The 22,781-nt window shown below is 43.6% G+C and overlaps 2 protein-coding genes across 2 annotated transcripts in view; one reads left to right on the top strand and one right to left on the bottom strand.

Annotated features, from left to right (window-relative positions):
- Positions 1 to 2,001, top strand: part of rbpjb (recombination signal binding protein for immunoglobulin kappa J region b) — a 56,928-nt gene extending 54,927 nt beyond the window's left edge. Inside the window, exons 10-11 of the mRNA XM_061252226.1 lie at positions 1,011 to 1,114; positions 1,626 to 2,001. Of these exons, the coding sequence (XP_061108210.1) occupies positions 1,011 to 1,114; positions 1,626 to 1,923 (402 nt within the window). The 3' untranslated portion in view covers positions 1,924 to 2,001. The remainder of the gene's footprint in view (positions 1 to 1,010; positions 1,115 to 1,625) is intronic.
- An 11,205-nt stretch (positions 2,002 to 13,206) lies between these two features.
- Positions 13,207 to 18,838, bottom strand: cckar (cholecystokinin A receptor). The gene is made up of 6 exons (XM_061253037.1): positions 18,712 to 18,838; positions 16,891 to 17,142; positions 14,977 to 15,238; positions 14,318 to 14,445; positions 13,754 to 13,853; positions 13,207 to 13,714 (listed from the first exon to the last, which is right to left on the bottom strand). Exons 1-6 carry the CDS (start codon positions 18,836 to 18,838, stop codon positions 13,207 to 13,209), a joined length of 1,377 nt encoding a protein of 458 aa, XP_061109021.1.
- Between the last annotated feature and the right edge of the window lie 3,943 nt (positions 18,839 to 22,781).

Below are 22,781 nucleotides of genomic sequence, written 5' to 3'. Positions count from 1 at the left end.
ACGCATCTTTGGTCTCCAAATCATTTCAGGGGTACATACTTCAATTATCATGAGGTATTGACTAAATTCTGACAAAATGTTGATAATGTTGACAAATTAAAACATTTTTGTTGGAGTCTATAATCTGAACCATGTAAGATATTGTTAGAATTCTTTCAGATTCTAAATAATACATGTTTGAAGAAAAATTATGAAATTTCAGAATCCAACAATGAGATTGGATGCCTATGCACTGAGAAAAATGGTTCTGTAATATCCTCCAAAATCAGGTTTTGACTCCAAAGATAGAAATGGTAAATAATTATACCAATTTCACTATACACATGGCTTAATCATTCAAAAGGTGGTATCCTGAAAGTTGAACAGTTAAGGAATGTTTTGCAGCAGTAAACAAAAAAAGGTATATTTGACAGAAAATTAGGTCCTCCCATGGGGCTACTGTTGGCTGGCTCAGAGCACTGCTCAAACTTGGCCTGTTCCTGCTAATAATTCTCTGGTTGTTTCCGTTACGTTTTAAATTCTCCATTCCTAATTAATCCTTGTTTTGTTTTTAATTAGTCCCTTCTGGGTTTATTTCAGGCGATATTTTGTACACGCTCTACAGCAGCAGGGGAAATTAAGAACGCCAGACCTCCAAAATTAGAGGCTGCTGGAGAGAAGAACGCTAATTAGACCCCCAAACCGCCGTGATTTTATTTGCGATTTAGCTTTATATTTGGCTTTTACGTCTGAGTGAATTCGAGTTTCGATCTGGCTTTTGCGTTTAGTGGTATTCTTTCTGTAATCAGTCACGTATTGAGATTAAGAGTTTCAGCGTACAGTGTTTTACTCTCCATGTCTCCCTCCATCTCCCGCCCTCTTTCTCCTTCCCTCTTCACCCCTTCTCTCTCTCACCCTGCCCTCTATCTCCCTTTCGTTCCTTCTCTGCCCTCTCTTGTCTTCTCTCTCCTCTCTCTCTCTGCCTCCCTCTCCGCCTCCCTCTCCCTCCTTCCCTCCCTCTCGTCCGGCAGCTAAACGGCGGCGGGGACGTGGCCATGCTGGAACTAACTGGGCAGAACTTCACTCCAAATCTCCGAGTTTGGTTCGGCGACGTCGAGGCTGAAACCATGTACAGGTAAAGCGCGCACGTTCCCCGTCTCTATACCGTTGATTCACCACAACGGCTATATCGCCCAGCCCTACTCACCCATTAACATTAACATTACATTAATGGCATTTGGCAGACGATCTTATCCAGTTGATTAGACTAAGCAGGAGACAGTCCTCCCCTGGAGCAATGCAGGGTTAAGGGTCTCGCTCAAGGGCCCAACGGCTATGCGGATCTTATTGTGGCTACACCGGGGATTGAACCACCGACCTTGTGGGTCCCAGTCATGTACCTTAACCACTACGCTACAGTCATGTACCTTAACCACTACGCTACAGTCATGTACCTTAACCACTACGCTACAGTCATGTACCTTAACCACTACGCTACAGTCATGTACCTTAACCACTACGCTACAGTCATGTACCTTAACCACTACGCTACAGTCATGTACCTTAACCACTACGCTACAGTCATGTACCTTAACCACTACGCTACTGGCCGCCCCTATCTAAACCCGTCCTCCGTGTACCCCCAGGTGCGCGGAGAGCATGTTGTGCGTGGTCCCGGACATCTCGGCCTTCCGCGAGGGCTGGCGGTGGGTGCGGCAGCCGGTGCAGGTGCCCGTGACGCTGGTGCGGAACGACGGGATCATCTACTCCACCACGCTGACCTTCACCTACACGCCCGAGCCGGGCCCTCGGCCGCACTGCTCCGCCGCGGGCGCCATCTTACGAGCCGGGGGCTCCACCGCCGAGCCCAGCGGCTACGTGGGCACGGCCGCCAACCCCGCCAACGTCACATCGTCCTCGGCCGCGGCGGCCGTGGTGTCCTAACGCCAGCGCTAAAGACTGAGCGGACTCAGCGGCGGAAAAAAACGCGCCGGAAAAGCGACAACCAGAGAGACGACAAAAAAAAACGAGAAAAAAAAAAACTGCGATCTGTCTTCGGCGCCCTCTTGTGGTTTCTTAAGGGACATCGCCTCGTCCTGGTGTTTCGCGGATTTTTTTTTGGGCGGCTGGGGGCGGGGAGGGGTTCGATTTCTTTGTCTCCCCCCTCCCCCTCCCCTCCCCCGGAGCGTTACCATGGACGACAGGCTAGAGAAAAGGAGACCACAACAATGATACATCAGCCATGTATAAAACTTTATTCAAAGAAAAGTCTATTTTTTTTTCTTCTTCTTGGTTCGTTTTTTTTTTTTTGGTTCTTTTTTATCATTTTCTTTTTTTGGTTGTTTTTATGTTTTCTGTAAAGGGGCGAGATGTATTACTGTGGGTGGACCTGAGGAGTAGATAAATGCATATAAAACGTGATAACATAGTTTTTATGGACCAAGGATATTGTATAAGCTTTAGTAAAGGTACATTTTCTCCATACCTTTTTTGTATTAAACATATAGTAAGTACACTTTTGTTACCAAATAGTTTCTATTTTTCCTCTGAGCTTGTGCTCTGAAGTATGCCTTGGGTTTCCATCCCGACCTGGCTTGTATATTATAGCTACCTTACGCTTCCGACAAAAAAAAAAAAAAAAAAACCCTGCATTTTTGTACGGAACTTTTTCATTTTTAAGTATCTTTTTTCATTTTTTTAAAAAGCAAAGTCTGATAACTTTTAGTTTTTTTTTTGTGTTTGTTTTGTTTTGTTTTTTAAAAGACCGAAGGTGTTTAATTTCCATTTGGGAGAAGCTCAGAGGGCCTGTTTTTATTGTTCATTTATATGAAGTCTTTAAAAAGAAAAGCTTTAAGCAACACCTCTGCCTTGCCTGCAATACCCAATGTGCGCTACGTTTCCTTTAAAAACAAAAATAATGTATCGCGAAAAGGAGCCATAGCGATTTGTGATCATTCTTCCATTTTGAAGTGCTAGAATTCTTATACTAGTTAAACAAAACAAAAACAAACAAAAAAAAAAAAACTACATACAGTCAAAACATTTTCTGGCATTGTGTGAAAAATGTCTATAGAGGAGGTATTAGTAGCTATAAGGTAGCGGAGATAGAGGAGACATAAGATAGAGGAGTATCAGTGTATCACCCAAATGCGAAACTGTCAAATTCATTTGGCATATCTAATATCTTGACATTTTCGCAAATAGCTTTCATCACTGTAATTATCTGGCTTTAGGCCAGCTTTTGAGAACTACAGCTGTCGATAGGTTGCATCTTCTCCTGGTCATTTTGTCTTCCAGATTTGCCGTCATCACCATAACCCCGCCCCTTTCTTCTAAGAGAACGAATCACTGAATGCTCTCAGAACTAAACTGACAGTTCAGTGGGATGTGGCCTTAATGCGACCTCAGTGTCAATTGCTTTTTGTTTTTAAATGTTTCGATTTTAATCGTTGCCTACAGCCAGTTTGCTCTTCTCTATGTTTGCCTTTTCTTTTTTTAACAGGTGAATTACCCTTTTTTTTTAAACGATTGCGTTGTTACATTGGTGTATGAAGATCTGCTGGAATGTATCTCCTGAAAAAGCCGCCACGTGGGTTTCTCCCCATTTTTTTCTAGTACCTTCCATGGTGCAAAATCTTTCCGTATAGGTGAAAGCGGTAAATGTTTTGCAGCCGCTGAGCATGCATCCTCTTGGAAAAAAAGGAAGTTCAGCCCTCTATACCAAAAGAACAGGGGCCCAGACCCAGGAGACCAAACAAGCGCAAAGCACTGACTCCAGAGAGTGACGTTACCTTTTCTTTCTTTTTCTTTTTTTCTTGTTGCGAATGCCCGTACCACGTTAAGCCCTGTTACACATGCGCACTATGTGGGTGTGCCAGGTTACAGTCACTTGGACCAATAAGTGTGGCCGACACAAAAGTTCCTCCATGTCATGATTAAAGGGAATGTACCATTGGCTGCCGCTGCCTAACTGTGAGGTCACTTCCTCACCCTGGAGAGGAAACGGAGCTGGAAAGCTGAATCTGGGAGGTTATCGTCTTTTCTGAAGATAACCGTCCTCCTCTACCACGTTAGCTTACACAAGTCGGTACCGCGGCTGCTAAGCGATGTTGTTTATTAGCTAAAATCAGCAATTATTTGCATTATTTTGCAAGTGAAGTAAAAGTGGGGAAAAAAAGCTTTTTTTGGGGAAAAAAACTACAAAACAAAATCTGTTCACCAGCACTTATCTTGTACTCATATGTTGTAACAGGTTTGCAGATAAAAAAAGGATGACCTTCTCGAAAATGTATTGGTGCTGTATTACCAGATTTCAACCTGCTGTTACAATGTTAGGAACTTTTTATTTGTACGCCGCACTTATTTGTCCTGACTCCGTTATGTTCTGAGGTTCAGGGGTGTTAAAATGGGATTTTAACGCAGGCTGTGGGTGTGTGTCTTCACTGGCACCAGTACAGGAAGTTAAACGGGGTCACTCTGGTGAATGGGCACATCACGGTTAGCGTTAAATCTCCGTTTTAATACCCAAGGTCCCGGAAGGTCCATCATCACTCGTGTGTGTGAGTTGAACCTGCAGTTGATATGCCGTTGTTGTGAGTAAGGTTTTTAGTTTTTTTTTTTGTTTTTAGTTTTTTTTTTTACTTTTTTGTTTTGTCTGTTTTGTTTGTTTTGTCTAGGTTTTTTTTTTTTTTTGTGAACTGGAAGTGACCACTGTGCGGCAGATGCTGGACTCTGACCCCACCGCTGGTCTTTCCCCCCCTTGGGGGGTGGGGCGACCGAATGGGGAAGACCAGACTAAGTCCGCTGTGCCCTCACTCTGTGGCTGATCGCTCACACTGCCCCTCCTGTCCATCCAGATTAGTCTTCTAGTAACTCACCTCTTAATAAATAACCATTTGTTTTAGGCATCGAACTGTCCTCTTTTTGTCAATTACATGAGCTGTCCAAATACTTCATCCATTTCATCATGAATAATGTCATTATTATTATTACTATTATTATTATTCATTGAATTACTTGTTTTTTGGCACTCAGTAGTGTGAAGATAAGTCACTCTTACTCTCGAGTGGCCTGTAGCCTGTAAATCGTGCATTTCATGTTGAATATTAGGAGGTTATATGTACAGTGTTTAGCTAAAGAATAGCTATTTTACCTGTATCTGTCATGGCTTCACTCTGTCTGAAAGGCGATGTTAAGACTTTACGAAATGGGGCTGTTTTCTATGGAAAATGACAGTTGCATTTTCTGAATTTGGGAGTTCTGAACAAACCGCTATATTGAATGCAAACAAACCTAGGTCAAGTCAAGTCTGTGTGTAGCAGCAAGGCCATTTTGTTCACCTGTCTGGTCTTAGGGTGTAAAAGACAGAACTCGTGTCAGACCTTCCTGTTGAGGTTCTCTGTGTCCGTTTCATTTATCCTTGCCGGTAACTCTGTGTGTTTTATGGTTTTAAAGTGTAGATTGTAGATGGTAGATAACCTTGATTCTGCACTGTCTTCCTACATTATCAAAACAGTGGCTTTACAGCAGGGTGTACTCCATAAAGGCAATACATTGGTATGATTATAATAGAAGTGTGTACCCTCGCAAGAATAACTAATACTGTAATTTGAATGTCTGCAGATTTTTTTTACTCCTCCCAATTACATTTTAGAAAACCTACCATTGTGCGAAAAAAGGGTTGCTTTGTAATTTGTAACATTTTCCTCCTTTGGCAAAATAAGGGCAGGAAGGAAAAAAAAAACAATTTGAGGGATTTCTTTTTTTTTTTTTTTTTTTTTTTTAATATTTTGAACTTCATCCATGTATATCCCCATTATGCGGTATAATATTGTATTTTTTTAAATTATTGTTGAAAATGTTTACCCTCTTGTGTGTTTTGTCCCAACAAAATAAGTGCATTAAGCCCCTGCTGCCTCACTGGGCCGGTTGCCACGGTGACATGCATACCACGGAAGCGGGCGTGGATGGGCCCACGTTTCATAGCCTTTGCGTTGAGCTGCATGAATATCACGAGTGAAATGGTTCAGTTTTTTGAGAAAATGGAGCGAAAGAAAGAGAGGGAAGTACCAGGTCTTTCTGTGACCTAGGGCTGCCCAAACCTGTTCCTGGAGATCTACCATCCTGTAGGTTTTCGCCTGAACCGTGAGAAAGCACACCTCATTTGACAGTTAGAGATCTCACTGAGCTGCTGGTCGAATCCGGTGTGCCAAATTGGGGTTGGAATGAGAACGTACAGGACTGTAGACCTTCAGGTACAGGGCTGGACAGTTTAAGCCCCTCCTCTCTCCTTTTCTCTCGCGGGTTGTATTTTTGGCCCGATAGCGTCGCTGTCTCGGGACAAATCGGTGTCCGCGTCACTAACTTCCCCCGCCCCGTAAACAACACTGGGTTGGTTCTGAAGTTCCCTTCACCCCTGAGGTCTGAGATGTTCGACTCATTATTCTTCCATTTCCGGTTCAGTGCATTTTCTCGGTTTCTACTTTCAACGCTAGGGGTAGGGGGTGGTGTTCATAGTGGGGTTTTAATGGTCAGGGCTGGGGGTGGTGTGGGGTGTATTGGTACCACACCTGTTTTCGGAGTAATGGGGGAGAAAAAAACGACAAAAAAAAAAACAAAACATGTTTTCTGACATATCTGATTGACAATCTTAACTGGTTTGACTGTTTACATGACACTGTGGGTTGGGAGGGGGGTATCGAGGAGGCGGGGCAGGGCACAATGACCTTAAGGTGGGGTGCTCAACTAGTCCTGGGAGGCACCGTGGTCCAAAGTACCAATAGTAGCTTTCTACCAGCCTGTGTATGTTTCACTCAGTTTGGAAGTGGGGCAGGGTGAGGGTGGGGTGGGACGGGTGGGTGCGAGCGGGAGGGAGGTATAACGATGTTACAAACCTTCTTAAATATCTGATGACACGGTGACAAAGCTGACAGAACAAAGACTTTCTACTTCTGTTTTGGGATAGGTTCCTTTTTGTAAATGATGCTTTTTCTAATATGCTTTAGCGGGTTCCATTTTGTTTCGTTCTTTTTTTTTTTTTTGTTACTTCCAAAAGCAGCTGTTTTTTTTTTTTCTTTCTTTTTTTTTATGAGCTCTGATCAAAATGTGTATGCTCTACTCTGCCAAATTGCTGTCGTTTTGACGTAGTTTTCCGCAAACTGCTCGCCGAACAGAACCGAGAGAGGGGTTAAGCGTCTTTAGAGCCTGCAGTACGTGCAGATTTCGCTCTTCTGCTGATGTGTCTTCGGCCATTTTACTTTACCAAGACCATTGGCTATCTGTGTAACCCAGCACTAACTCTCTCTCACTGTCTTCACACTGTGCCCCATTTTGATTCTTACCCAGCCTCTCCTATCCTCACTCTTTCTTTTTTTTTATCCGTCTCTTCTACTTGCTCTCTACATTTTCTTTTGTTTGAACACGAGAAGCCAAGGGGAATGAGATCTCTGCTCCAAAGTGGCTGTTCACTGTCTATTCACTACCGTAGAGATACAGATGCTGGATTGGCGGAAGGTTCTGGTAGACCTCCAGACAGTTGCTCTATCATACGGCACCCTGACCGGTGGTAGCTAGACCAACTGTTAAATTGAATTTGAAATCACGCGGCAGTTGGAACAAGCTGGGAAAACAATTGTGGCAAACCACTGGTGTGGAAGAGTTCTCCAACAGCTTGTTGCTAACTGCTGTTTTCTTTTCTCGCCAAACTTTTGCTTCAAAGCCTTTTGTTTGCAAACCTCGTTGGAGCAAAGACTCGGGTTGCATCCTACTTTAACCTGGCTGCGCGTATTTTGACTTTGTTTTTTCTTTTTTTTTCTTTTTCTTTTTATATCAAGTAGAGCCATTCTCGTGTATAATGCATTTCTGTCCTCTCCACCAAAGATGGGAGAGGGGGGCTTCATTCAACAACCCCCCCCCCCCCCCCACCCCTGAAAAAGTAGAATGGGGCGGAGGTCACCCGTTTGGTCCAATCACAGTGTTCTCCTGTGGAAAGGCGGGTCTTGATTGGGCTGGCTTTGCTGGAGTTGATGATTGACAGCGCCAGGAAGCTCGGCCCCCTGGGTGGAGTTGGTGAAGCCTCGCTCTCTCATCCCTGCTCTCCACAGTGTGTGTGCAGATGGCTCTCATGAACAATGGACCTCTCTCCACTGTGTGTTTATATACATAAGCTGAAGTGTCTGTGTAGTAGTGTTCTCAGTACTCAGAAAGGGGGGGCCGTAGAGAGGTAGGACCTGTGCAGTTGTAACATTTTAGCAATAACGTGAAACTGGGGGTGGGGCAGTGGGGGGGGGGAGGGGGGGAGGGAGAGGTGGGGAGATGGGGGGTGGAGTTTTTTTGATAACACATGATAGGGTTTTTTTGTACATATTGCACCTGCTCAGTTCCATATTACATTAAAGTAAAAAAAAGAAGAAAAAAAAAACTACAATATTGGCAAAAAATAAATAAAAAATCAAGAAATAAAAAGTCCAGTGTAAACTGTGTTGTTTGTTCCACTTGTTCCTATACCTTAACATCATCTGCTAAATTACTCATGACACAAACTGTTCTGTGCTTCCTACATGCCAAAAAAATATACACTGCATGCACACTGTCACTAGTGCAAGGTGTTGGGTGCTTAATTAGACTGGTGTTCCCAGTGTATTCCCTACAGTAAATGGTTTCATGTTCCCCACACAGTTCCCTTACCCACAATTTAGGAAGCACTGCCCTTCGCTACTGTGTAATCTGCCGTTAAGAGTTTTTGTGTGTGTGTGTGTGTGTGTGTGTGTGTGTAGTGTAAACTGCATCTAAGAAACTATGGGCCAATTTCACAGACACCTTGGGCATAGTCCTGACTTGAGTTTTGTATGGAGAATCTCCTTTTAAAACTGAATTCTGTCCAGGGCTAGGCATAATCTGCAACTGTGAAACTGGCCATGAGAGAGAGAGAGAGAGAGTGTGTGTGTGTGTGTGTGTGTGTGTCACTTCTAAAGATGTCCTAGAATGGTGATGAAGTCGGCCTGTAGGGATATGTTAACTCAATAATGGTTCAGTAATGGAATTGAAGTGCCAGAGGTGGAAGTTGAAAAGAGATGGCCTCTGGGGGGGGGGTTGCTGCTTGCGCTTTAGCCTGGATGAGCCGGGGGGGGGGGGGGGTGCGGGGCTTCAGGTGGAGGGATTTAAAGTGCCTGGGAGACGTAAACCGAAGAGCCGGCGTCTCTGGAAGATGTCAGCGTCGCCTTGTCGTCGCCGCCCCCGCCTTGGTCTTTTCAGCTGTTCCTCTGCGACCTTCATTGTTAAAAGCTTACGGATAATCCCGCTTGATTCAAATAAACAGCGGTTATGGGCTTCACTGTACGCATGGGCACACCGCGAAATGACAGGTCGTGTTTTTATGACTTAAAGGATTGTACAGCATGGAATTGCATAATAGTTACGTTAAAGAAAGTGCCGAAATAATGACGAGTCAAATGCATATTAAAACCAGTGATGGATTATCAGTAAATCCATGAAAAACATTGAGATTTGAGCATTCCACACCAACATTCAGTTAGGCTAGGGTGGGATCTCTGTTGGGACACTGATATTGCTATACTGCAGCCTAGAGCAGGGATCATCAAATCAGAGACCGAGAACTGCTAGTTTGACACCCTGCCTTTACCTGAGAGTCTGGCTAATTAGTAGCGCTAATTGTTCAGTTAATAAACTGGAAAAAAAAAGAAAACTAGGGCCAGGTTTGATGATCCCTGGCCTAGAGGTTTAAGCCTGGGTTGAACTGGAATACTAAACTGCACTTCCACAAACTGGCACGTGAGGCAGGCTTCCTTTCAGAGCATTTCTCACAATTGCATCTGGGGCTCATGAACACTGTTCACGGTAAGTTTCAGAAACTGAGTGGGATTGAAATTGTGAAACCGTACCTGGTACCTGGTTGCCCTGGAGACCGGATGTATCAAGGTCTTCTGGGTAAGCATGGTTGTCGCATGGTGTCACTTGCTGAAAACCAGTGCAGCTCTGAAAAAATTAAGGGACCACCCCTTAAAGAAATAAATATTGAGGTTACTCTGCTATGTGTTTATTGATCAACATTTCCTTCTTATCTTTATTATTTATTTCTGGGTATAAACTTGTTTACTGTGCAGTATTCAATGTAAAACAACACTGTAATTTTAGTATTTTGACCACTTGTTATTTTCTGCAAGTAAGATTTTTGTTTGGAATGAAAATCCAATGGGGCTAATGTTACATTACATTACATTATTGGCATTTGGCAGACGCTCTTATGACTAAGCAGGAGACAATCCTCCCCTGGAGCAATGCAGGGTTAAGGGCCTTGCTCAAGGGCCCAATGGCTGAGCGGATCTTACTGTGGCTACAGTGGGATTAGAACCACCGACCTTGCATGTCCCAGTCATTTACCTTAACCACTACGCTACAGGCCGCCCATAATGTACATATAGAGTCCCCCTATATGTACATTAGCATTACATTAGTGTTCTCCAGGTTAAAATAATGTCAACGATTGCAAAGCAAGCAATCTTCTGCCCCGGTGAGGGATGTTCTGGTATGAACAAGGGGATGTTTATGGTTGCATTTACATCTATGCAAACAAAAGAAAGTGCAAGCACTTGAGCAGAGCAGACTTTAACAATAAGAAGCTATCATATAGCTGACTTGGCCTCTTCCCAAGTTAATACAAATGAGATATTAAGAGTTTTTAGTCACTTCCATGTGCTGTGTTTACTATAGCCTACTGCATGAAGTCCATTTGTATGGGCATGTTGCTGATTCTGTGGCTACTCCGGTCAACCCAAGCTCAAGAGAACTGGTATCCATGACATATAAAAACTAAAGGAACCAGTGTAATTTTTATGGAGAAGTTTCTTTCATACTGCATAAACAATCACCAAGACAACCTCATTCTGGAAGGGGTAAAGATGATCACAAACAAATAAAATGGCTGGGTTTTCTTAAAACACACGTATATATTCATGTATGGTATCACAACATACATTTTATTGTCATCTTTCAAGACAGATACAGAAAGGTTAAAATTCAAATGTCCCCTAAAATAGAAAATAATATGAATATAGTATTCTGCTGAGTCATAGGAAGCAATGCTACACACCCCATGAGTATACTTTGAAGTGGTTGGACAAAAAAAAACGAAGAAAAAAATGAAATGCTACATTAGGCCACCTTCCGTTTTTTGGGATCGATAAGGAGCAGATACGAGTGGTGTGCTTCACCGACACGGCCCTTTGAAGGCAGAACAGGTGCAGAACGTCCCACACAGGGAGAGATAACAGTAGTTTGGTAAAAGAACAAACGCCATGTTCGTAACGGCACATAATGGGTCAAGGTCAAGCAAAAACAAAGAATACGAAAGCAAACAACAAACTAGCACATCCGTAGAAACTTCCCGTGAAAAGAATACGACCCCAGTTGATCGATACACTTGTTTTAGCGCATTAGCTGATGGGGACTATGGCCTCGATCGGCAGAGCGACATTGTTACAATGACACACGGCAGCTAGGCAGAATGCATTAACTGCCTCTCATAGCTTTGAGAGAGCTTTCAGAGGCCTAAGCTTACTGACATGGGGAAGCGATTCTGTCCAAGACTGTCCTCTGTCAATGCAGAGAAAACCTTTGTACAAACTGCTTGTACCTCTGTCCTGCTTTTTCTCCTGACAGTTATTTACATGACACTTGCCAAGATTTCTCACTAACCGGCAATGTCAGACTACTCTGGAAAGCGCCTTTCAAGTGATTTGAGTGATCTGGGCACCATCAAAGCAGTGAATGCTGAACCAGGCTGACCAACATACGGGCCAGTTTCAGACTGATGGAGGAAGGGGTCTTAAACTGTAGGACCCATTAAACCTGGTGGTCATCCATTGCAGGCAGGAACCCCCCTCCCCAATCTAGGAGCTGTAAGCTCCATGGCAACATGGTATGGTAGCTGCTAATGTAAACCACTTTGGAGAATGTAAACTCAAAGCCAGCATTCTGTAGCAATGGGAGGGTGAGACTTTGTGACAAAACCCTTGACCAAAACAATGGTCAGCTGTCATGTGCTGTCAATCACTGAGGTATTAGAACATGCTCTCCATGAAAAAAATACAATGCTTGGTTTCTGACACCATATGACAGCTCCACCTATTTTGGAGTTCACTAAGCCATGGCATGCCAACGCTATTTTCAATTTTGAATATTTGTCAGAAGGACTGTGTGGTTACCATAGATGTGACATCGGCAGGTCATTAGATGGTCTTTCTTTGAGGAAGCAGATGCAGCTGGTAGCAGAATTGACTGCGTTAATTAGACCTGATGAGTGATGATAGTCCCAGAATCAGGAGCTGCATCAGAAAACCCTAGGAGCCGCCTTCAAGTGCTAGTATCTGCCTTCTAGTGTCTCTCAATCACTTTCTACCAGAACACGCTCCCATCCCACAAAAATAGGACCTTGGGTTTGAAGGGGTTCAAACAGTCGAGAAGGTAAAAAAACAGTACAGGACCTACACTGCCTGATACACATAGCTGTCTACCTCTGTGTTACGTCTACTGTGTCAGCCTCTGTGATGCTGTTATGACCGTGCATGTCTCAGCATCACGATTACTCGATCACACGGCTCTCGCTGTCAAGAGTCAACCGCTGGAAGTCCTCCCACACACAGTTCAGTGTTTCAAACAGTCAAGAACCCGAAGTTCACTTGACAGGGACACACACATAACACTGATAATTCATTTCACAGTGACACACACGTAACACTGGAATTTCATTTGACTGCGACAAACACGAAACACTGAAAGTTCACTGTGACCAAGACATAACACTGAATAGCTGAATATCTCTCTGACTGGTCTGCGGTTCTTCTCTGCTTCTCCAAGCTCATTCCTAAGAGTAAACAGCACGCCCACTGGCCTCACACTTCTCAGGCTGAGCACTTCACAGGCATAGCACTGCCCTTTAAAGCATTGTGAAGAGCTAATGCACCCCTTCAGACATCCAGTCCTGCCACAGCTCTCTGGCCCAGTCTTTCCTTAGAGAGTTATCCAGACTCACATGGTACTGCACCAACGGCATTTCTGAAAGCCAGCTCATGGGGGCAGGCATAGCGGTGGAGGGGGGAGGCTAGGACTGGGTGCTCATACTGGAGAAATGGGCTCTCTCCTACACGAGAGGGTCGGTTTGGGGGGGCAGGGGGGTTGCGGGCGGGGGGTGCGGTTTTCAGCGGTGCGGGGCTACGCCTGGGCGGAGCCACGGATGCTGCTGTAGGTGAAGCGGGTGAGGGTTCCGCCCGAGTGGTTGTGGCCGTCTTCCTCCCCCCCGGAACCTCGGCAGAGGCAGCCGTTGCCGCGGCGACCGCGCGCCCCCCCTGGCCCCCGGGTCCCGGCCCGGCCCCTGCAGCAGGCGAAGGTGGCCAGCATGCCCTGGCGGAAACGCTTGTTCATGAAGCAGTAGATGATGGGGTTGACGCAGGCCGAGGTGTAGGACAGGAGGTGGATGAAGGAGATGGGCGCTCCCGAGAGCAGCCGGGCGGCCGAGCGGCGGTGGAAGGCCCGCCAGGCGTTGACGCTGAAGACGGGCGTCCAGCAGAGGAAGAAGAGGCAGACGATGACCAGCAGCATGCGGATGACGCGCTTCTTGGCCATCAGGTTGGTGGCGGAGCTGTTGCTGCTGACGCGGCTCAGCGTGGCCTTGCTGCTCCCCCCGACGCTGTTGCTGCTCACGCGGCTCAGCGTGGCCTTGCTGCTCCCCCCGACGCCGCCGCCGCTGCCCTGCCGATGCGATCGCTGCAGCTGCTGAAGCTCCAGCTTCCGCTTGGAGGGCTGGAGGTAGCAGCCGTCTCCGTCCACCGTCCTCACGCTGTTGCCGCTGGCCTCTTTCTCTGAGAAGGCAGGATTCGGGATCATGGGAGAGCACACGGTGTGTGTGTTGAAATAGTTTAGGATTAGATGTGTTTCACAATGGACGGTGAATATAAATATGCTCCGACTGATGATAGATATTTCATACATTTAAAGCCATTGAGGACAGAACAAAAACTGGCCCTGTTTCCACTAGACCAGGAGTCTCCAACCCTGGTCCTGGACAGCAGCAGGCTCTGCTGGTTTTTCGTTGTCTGCATTTAATGAATCAATTAGAGCAGTTGGTTGCACGGTTAATTCATTTCACCCAGTTACTTGGGTCTAAATTGGATGCTGATTTTTAATTGAAAACAAATACCAACAGAGCTTGTGGCTCTCCAGGGTCATTCTTGGTGTGGAAGTGTCGTTCTGGGTGTGGAAGAGTCATTCTGGTTGTGGAAGAGTCATTCTGAGTGCAGAAGGGTCATTTGGCATGACGTCTTACCTCTACTAGACTTTCTGTTGTTAATTTCAAACTTAATTCCCCTGTAGAGCTCCAGTGAAATAAGACCGTATGCTGTCATCATGACCATCCCGGGCACCAGGAACAGAAGCAGTAACAGGAACACGTACCTGTAAAGAGGAATTGAGATGAGGTTTCTGAATAACAGCTAGAGATCACCACTATGCACTTCTGAAATAGACATCAATGTGCTGATTGTTTCTTGCTGGAACTGCTCAGTGATATCACCATGTCAGTAAGTAAGTAGCTGAGAGATTTTAACAAAGGCAAAAACTAAACATTGTTAGAAAGTAGCATTCTGATTGGTCCTTACCAGGATTGCTCAATGACATCTCCCTACCAATAAACACATTTCAACAGGTGAAGAAAAGAAAGGTAGAAAACATTCTGATAGGTCGTCATTAGGGCTGCCTTCTGACCTCACCCTAGACGTCACTTACATAGGGGATAAGGGATATGGGGGACACGTCCCCCCCAATATCTGAGAAAGCCTTATCTTCCCCCCACAATGTTTCACCCCCCCCCCTTCCGCCGACACCCTTGGACCTCACCATGCCAGTAGGCAAGTTGCTTATTTGCTGAGTGGCTTTTAGCAGTTTCAGAAAAGGAAAGCAGGAAGGAGCATTGTGAGTGGTCCTCACCAGGACTGCTGGATGACGTCGCTGGGCCAGACCAGCCTGCACATGTTCCCGGTGGTGTTGTCGTAGCGGGTGAAGGGCACCAGAGTGCTGGCGATGGGGTACGGCAGCATCAGGATGAAGGACACCACCCAGGTGGCCGTGATGACCTTAGCGGCGTGTGACTTGGTCTGCCAGATACGTGAGGTCAGGGGGTTGCAGATGGCGCTGTATCGCTCCAGGGAGATGGCCACCAGGTTAAAAGTAGACACACTGACTGAGACGCCTATGGAACAAGGGTAGATGTTGAATGAGACACCTATGGAACAACAGTCTCATCACCAGTAGGGGTGCCCTGTAGCCTAGTGGCTAAGGTGCATGACTGGGACCCGGAAAGGTTGGTGGTTCTAGCCCGGTGTAGCCACAATGGGGGTTGGGCCCTTGACCCTGCATTGCTACAGGGGGATTGTCCCCAGCTTAGTTGCTTTGGATAAAAGTCAGCCAAAATCTGTGTATTCGTATAGACGTTTAGTAATTCCGGTGTTCATTCTGAATATAATGACCACTGATGCTATATGGGATAGGGGGAGTTAGGATGTGTTCCAGGGCTATGACTGATAGGAAAAAGTGTGCTGTATCTGTACAGAGATGGAGATGTGGTGGGACCCAATGTGAGATCATCTTTAGTGAACCAGCTGCTGTTATTTTCAGGTTTTGTACTGGTGATTAGTGTTAGATGAGTCATCATCTCCAGTTAATTCAACTTCTATTTTAGTGCCTTAGCTAGATGGCATATTTACTACATGTGCTTCTGAAATTCATGGGTGTCTTTCCCCAGAGATAAGTTCCAGTACTTCAGTCATTTATTGTGCATCGTCTGTTCCTCATAAATGTTTGAGTCAGAGCACCCTAACAATAACACCTCTAAACATGTCAAAATTATCATAAAGGTTTAGCGGTCTGGCATATTGAAGTGTTTTCAGCCATTATAAACATGGTGGCAAAATAAGATGTTGAAATACAATGTCATGCTGGGGTCATGAATAAACAATATCAATTAATCAGACAGCATTTCCAGAGGCATCTACAGTCCCCTCCAAACGTACTACTCTTGGTTTTGAAGACCAGAGAGCTGTCTTTGGGAGAAAAGCCATTTTGAAGCTTAGAAAAGAGGGGAAATCGACCAGAGCCATTACACAAGCATTGGGGGTAGTTTGTACAACAACTTTTTTTTTGTTTACAATTTGCAACAATCTGCCAATTTACAGAGAAATCCATCCAAACCAATTGGGAGGAACTTCATCATGCAGCAAGACAATGACCCAAAACACACTACCAACTCAACAAAGGACTTCATTAGGGAGAAAAAAGTGAAAGGTTTTAGACTGGCCAAGTCAATCACCAGAGCTTAACTCAATTGAGCATGTATTTCACCTCCTGAAGAGGTGATTGAAGGGAAAAAACCCTGAAACAAACAACAACTCAAACCATCACTAAAGAAGAATTCAACAATTTTGTAATGTCAATGGGCTTGATGCAGTTATTGCAAGCAAGGGATATGCTACCAAATATTAAGTGTTAATTACTTTCATTTACTTAAATACTCTCCGTTCCAATACTTTTGCTCACCAAATCATTGGGTGGTCTGATACCAAAGGTGCTATGTTTAACACATCTCGGTGTAAATACCTGGAAATAAAGCTAAAATTTAGAACTCTTGTCTTGTGCTCATCTTTTTTACTTTTTTACTGGCAGAAAACCAGCAGATCTTGGCCCTCAAGGACCACAAGTTGCTGATCCCTGGTCTGTGTGGTCTATGCTAAGAACTGCCCCTGCTCTGGTCTAAGAGGTTATCTGTTGTGGGAAGCTGCAGGTCGAGCCAAACTGAAAGGAGACACAGACACAAATGTACATCCCAGAGACACCTTTCCCTCTCACCCATAAAATACATGGCTCCCTTGCAGATGCCAGGGCCGAAGATGAAGTCCTTCATGAGGTTAGGAATCAGGGTGAAGGGGATGCAGAAGAGGCAGAGCATGAGGTCGCTGGCGGCCAGTGATAGCAGGAACAGGTTGGTGACGGTACGCATGCGCCCGTTCCTGACCAGCACGGTGATGATGAGCGTGTTTCCCAGAACGCTCAGCAGGAATATCAGGCTGTACAGGAAGATGCGGACCGTCCAGTTCATCTCTGGAAACAAAATAATAAAGCAAAAATTGAATGAAGCAATACAACATATTTGAGGGCACCACCTTGGATTACGGCACTCTGAAGTTAAATCTGTTTTTTCTAGGTCTGAGATGTCAACTGTATTTCAGAGTGGATTTCTCCATCAATGCGGTCATATCATAACAAGGCAATAGCTGTAGAGCTGTTGAGTGTCAGCTCCTACCGTTCACATCCTGTGACTTCTGAACCTAATGGATTATTTATTTTGATTGTGCAATTGGCACATAATCCTGCATGAAATTTAAAAGACTCCGACACGGTTTCATCTCCCTCCTGAGACATAACAATTGTGCCAAAATGCCATTGATTGTTTGACTGATGTGGAGCAGAGAGACGTATGGTTTTTTGTATGAAAAAACTTGGTCTGCCTGACTCAGGGAGAAACCTGTGAGCTCTGGTGATATGGAGCAGGTCAATGATGTAATCTTCTGGTGTGAAGTCACATGCTGCAGGCAGCACATATATGCTATGACCTCATATTTACCATATGACCATGGCCTGATATGGCTCCAGTTCTTGCGATATTCTGGCACAGACACAAAGACATCTATTTGTTTCTACATGAACATCCTTCTGAGCAGCTGAATATATTTTATGTTAGGAAATAAATGTTCAACTGTATTAAAAGAAAAAATATTCAGAAGAAACAGAATCCATTAACAATCGCGGCAATTAATTTGAATAAGCTTAACTGTTTTCATTTATTCGTTAATGAAAGCTGATGCACACTTTAGCTGTCCTTTAGGGTTTTCGTGGATCTAAACAATAATGTTTTTGTGGTCTCAAAGTGCTTCAACATAAAAATAATAACAATACAACTTTCGGGTTTGGGATTGTGCGGCCAAGGGATGGTTGGGTCCAGCGGCCAGCTCGACTTCAGCGCTGCACACACGTTCTATAGGATGCAAACTTTGTTTTTAACCGGTGCGCTTGAATCTCATGTCAGTCTCATTCTTTCGGAAGAGCCGGCTTGTGTACTTTCGCGAGAAGTGCCGTTTTCCGCGCACAGAGGGAGCGCAGCAGGAGCGCTTCTTGTCTGTGTATCATAATTGTTTGTACATGGATAGTCTCTGAATGACTTTAACGTTACTTGTTAGATTGCAGATTTAGTAGTAACTTAGACAATGGAAATGTATACTGTAGAAATGAAAACTTGATAATCTACCTCCAACTGTAAAGTCGATTAATAATTAAGCGTTACAAATGTTGTTTCTATTAAGAAAACAATAATATTATCTCTTCTAGGCCTACTTCTAGGCCTAGGCCTATTGTTTTGTTAATGGTTGAAACAACAACAACGATAATCATAATATAATATCATTAATATAAATTAATATATTACATATATTAAAATATATATGTTGTGTCTAGGGTTCAAAATCCTGTTTTGGTAGCTATATCGGATGCATGTTCAAGTAAACCTTTATAGCAATAATGTGTACAGACAGCGTGGGAAATGGCAAGATACAGTACACATTACGCGTTTTATTAGCCTAACTTTATGTATAAAAGGGTGAAGTGTACATTTACCTTTAGGCTCCTGCGTGAAGTCCATTTCATTGTCGCAGTCGGAATCGTTCCTGATGCCAAGTCGGCACAATAGTTTGTAAATATCAGTGGAATTTTTTAATACATCAGGTATTGTAAAGGTCTCCATTTTCACGTTGTTCTTTTTCCAAACCAAATTTAAACTTGAATAAAGTATTTTAGTCTCCGCTCATTTGAATCACTCCCAGCAGATGTAAATGGTTTTAAATGACGTGTCATTTTTTTAAATAAAAAAATATGCCTCTACCTAAAAATCTATAGTATGTCTTCTCTAAGCAACACTTGTCTTCAAATAATTTAACTGATTCACATTTTCCACTGAGTTCAAGTTTCCATTGAAATAGCTTTACACTAGTTTCATAAAGATAAATATGAATGTTCCGACTATAAATATATCCAAATTGCAAAATAGTTTCGTATCCAGTGATATTCCTGCGGATTGCATCTCAATGCTCCGGTCTGAGTCTTCCTGCGACCGCAACCACCGCGCATTTGCAGTTGCCTGGTGTGCGTAAGCCTTTGAGACTCCAGTGAGCGTGGGGTTGTAGCCCACAGAAGACTGGGACAAGTGACCACGCCTTTCCCGCGTTTGAAGGTACATTAGGGGAGACCGTGCATGGTTTCAACAATGGGTTAGTTGTAACACCATCAATTTGACCAACATGGGATTACTTTTGTCTGTACCCACAATAACTTTTGAGCTCACAGGAGAAGTTTGATGATTCTTTATTAAATATTGAGTGTTTTGTCATTTTGAGGTACGAAAGTAATCATTCTCATCGCATCTATTTTTGGTTTGGCAGTCACAATATTGTCTGTAAAATGGTTTAATTTCGGTGGCAGTTATAAGCAGTTTCTCTAGTCAAATGTGATGCGCCAAGTTCATGCTAGCTTCAAACCCACATGCCAAAATATGTAATGGCTGTCTGGTTGGGGATAGTTGTAACACTTCTTATGAATGAAACAATTGTTTTTAGCATTTATTGGAGGAGGAAAACAGGGTGGGCAGGGGTAGTCAGCTAACATATTCACTCACACATGTACACACACGCATACACACTGTTACAGTATATAGATTTGGAAATACAGTACTGTGCAAAAGTTTTAGGCAGGTGTGAAAAAATTCTGTAAAATAAGAATGCTTTCAAAAATATAAATGTTAATAGTTTATTTTTTTTAATCAATTATCAAAATGGATGAACAGAAAAAGTGAATTAACAGAAGAAAAATCTAAATCAAATCAATATTTGGTGTGACCACCCTTTGTCTTCAAAACAGCATCAATTCTTCTAGGTATACTTGCACACAGTTTTTGAAGGAACTCGGCTGGTAGGTTGTTCCAAACATCTTGGAGAACTAGCCACAGTTCTTCTGTGGATTTAGGCAGCCTCAAATGCTTCTGTCTCTTCATGTAATCCCAGACAGACTAGATGATTTTGAGATCAGGGCTCTGTGGGGGCCATACCATCACTTCCAGGACTCCTTGTTCTTCTTTACACTGAAGATAGTTCTTAATGACATTGGCTGTATGTTTGGGGTCGTTGTCCTGCTGCAGAATAAATTTGGGGCCAATCAGATGCCTCCCTGATGATATTACATGATGAATAGGTATCTGCCTGTACTTCTCAGCATTCATTCTGACAAAATCCCCAACTCAATTTGTAGAAATGCAGCCCCAAACTTGCAAGGAACCTCCACCATGCTTCACTGTTGCCTGCAGACACTCATTCTTGTACCGCTCTCCAGCCCTTTGGCGAACAAACTGCCTTCTGCTACAGCCAAATATTTCAAATTTCATCAGTCCAGAGAACCTGCTGCCATTGTTCTGCACCCACGTTCCTGTGTTTTTGTGCATAGTTGAGTTGCTTGGCTTTGTTTCCACACCAGAGGTATGGCTTTTTGGCCGCAATTCTTCCATGAAGACCACTTCTGACCAGACTTCTCCACACTGTTGATGGGTGTACCTGGGTCCCATTGGTTTCTGCCAATTCTGAGCTGATGGCACTGCTGGACATCTTCTGATTGCGAAGGGAAGTAAGCATGATGTGTCTTTCATCTGCTGCACTAAGTTACTGCGTCTACGGTCCTCAACGTTGCCCGTTTCTTTGTGCTTCTTCAACAGAGCTTGGACAGCACATCTGGAAACCCCTGTCTGCCTTGAAATTTCTGCCTGACTGATGCAGTATGACTACCTTGTGTCTTATTGCTGTGCTCAGTCTTGCCATGGTGTATGACTTCTGACATTAAACTGAATGTGGCTGTTCCTGACCAAGTTTTAACCCTCCTACACAACTGTTTCTGTTTCAGTTAATGATTGTGTTTCAACCTACATATTACATACTACATATACATGATCATTAGCTCCTGTTTGGCATAATTGGTTCATCACTCACCTGACTATATGCCTACAAAATCCCTGACTTTGTGCAAGTGTACTTAGAAGAATTGATGCTGGTTTGAAGGCAAAGGGTGGTCATACCAAATATTGAGATGATTTAGATTTTTCTTCTGTTCACTCACTTTGCATTTTGTTAATTGATAAAAATAAACTATTAACATTTCTATTTTTGAAAGCATTCTTACTTTACAGCATTTTTTCACACCTGCCTGAAACCTTTGCACAGTACCATAGATCTTTAGAAATAAAGCTCTTTTCCATTTATCCATTTATCCTGTCACGTTTCAGGTCTGTCTCGCCATGTTTTATGTTTATTCATTTTGTCTTAGTCTTGTATTGTCTTATCATGTATTATGTTAGTCTAGGTTCGTCATGTTGTTTAGTTTATTTCTTGTTCCGATTTATTTTCTCGTCATGTCTAGTTATGTTTCGTTACGATTATATTACCTTGTTATGTTGAATGGTTATCGTCTTAGTTTCGTTTTGTGTTATGTTTTGATTTATGTTTATTTTTACGTAGACTGGTTACTGTTTAAACATACACTTTTACATGTCTTTCGGCAAACCTTGCGTTCCGCCTTTTCTCTCTCTCTCTTTCTGTCATTCACTCCCTAATTGTTTCCATTTGTCTATTTACTAAAACTACTAACGCTAGATCAGGATTGGGTAGAAACTAACAAACTAATCATGTGTTCATGTTACCTTACGTTTCTCGTGCATGTCATTTACTAATTTACTAATGCTAGGGCAGGATAGGTTTATTACTAACGATTACTAATCACCTTGTTAAACTTGTCATCCATCGCACCTGTTTTCCATTTCCTTGCTCCGCTCTAACTAATTGTCTACACCTGTCTACACCTGCATTTATATCCCAGTCGCGCTACTGTTCACTGTGAAATTGTCTGCCTCTAGTTTTACTACGCAACTCTTGAGCATTAGTGCGGATTGGTTCATGTTAAGAGCCAAGCCTGTTTTACCGACCATCGTTATTGATTTCTGTTTCGTTGACCATTGTTTGTTTTTTGACCACGTCTTCGCCTACCGTTTTGTACCTTTGCCTCGCTGATTGTTTCATGGTTTCGACTTCCGCATCGCCCTCAACTACGACTCTGCCTGCCGTCCGCCTGTACTTCTGCCCCGCTGACGGCTCTCCTGCTACCGGACCTTCCTGCACGTCTACCGACTACGAGCTTGCCTCTTCCCTCGGCACCGTGCTTTTTGTTTGTTTAATATTTGTTTGGCTGGATCTACGTGTATGGACATTGCTTGTTTTGACTACGCTCCTGGGATTCGTCCCGAATAAAGCACTGACGGGACTTTATCTAACCATTGTTTCTGAGTCGTGCATTTTGGGTCCAACCCCCACGCACCCGTCTCATATCCATTTCCATGGAAAAATATCGTTTTGAATAGGTTGGAACAAAAGCTTTTTTTATGTTAGAAAAAAACATGTATATTACAATTACTAAAATAATAAAAAGGAAACTTGCATGTGCATTTGTACATTTTCCACAATATGGAGATAAAGGACATTTACGATATTATAGTCAAATGTATTTCAAAGTTTTCAACCACATATAAATCGCTTGCCATGGTGACACAAATTATGATACTTGACAAAATAAATAATGGAATTAAATTAAAAGAATAA

This window comes from Conger conger, chromosome 8 (assembly GCF_963514075.1).
Source record: "Conger conger chromosome 8, fConCon1.1, whole genome shotgun sequence".
NCBI lineage: Eukaryota > Metazoa > Chordata > Actinopteri > Anguilliformes > Congridae > Conger > Conger conger.
The sequence above is the reverse complement of the archived record's forward strand: the minus strand, read 5'-3'. Positions and strand labels throughout refer to the sequence as shown.

Bases quoted from the DNA above. Each gene is read 5' to 3' on its own strand.
- cckar (XM_061253037.1), bottom strand. From the start codon at position 18,838: ATGGAGACCTTTACAATACCTGATGTATTAAAAAATTCCACTGATATT. The intron at 14,446-14,976 runs GTGAGGACCACT...TCCTCTTTACAG, and splicing joins GACGTCATCCAGCAGTCCTG to GTACGTGTTCCTGTTACTGC. The intron at 13,854-14,317 runs GTAAGACGTCAT...CTGCCTTCTCAG, and splicing joins CAACAGAAAGTCTAGTAGAG to AGAAAGAGGCCAGCGGCAAC.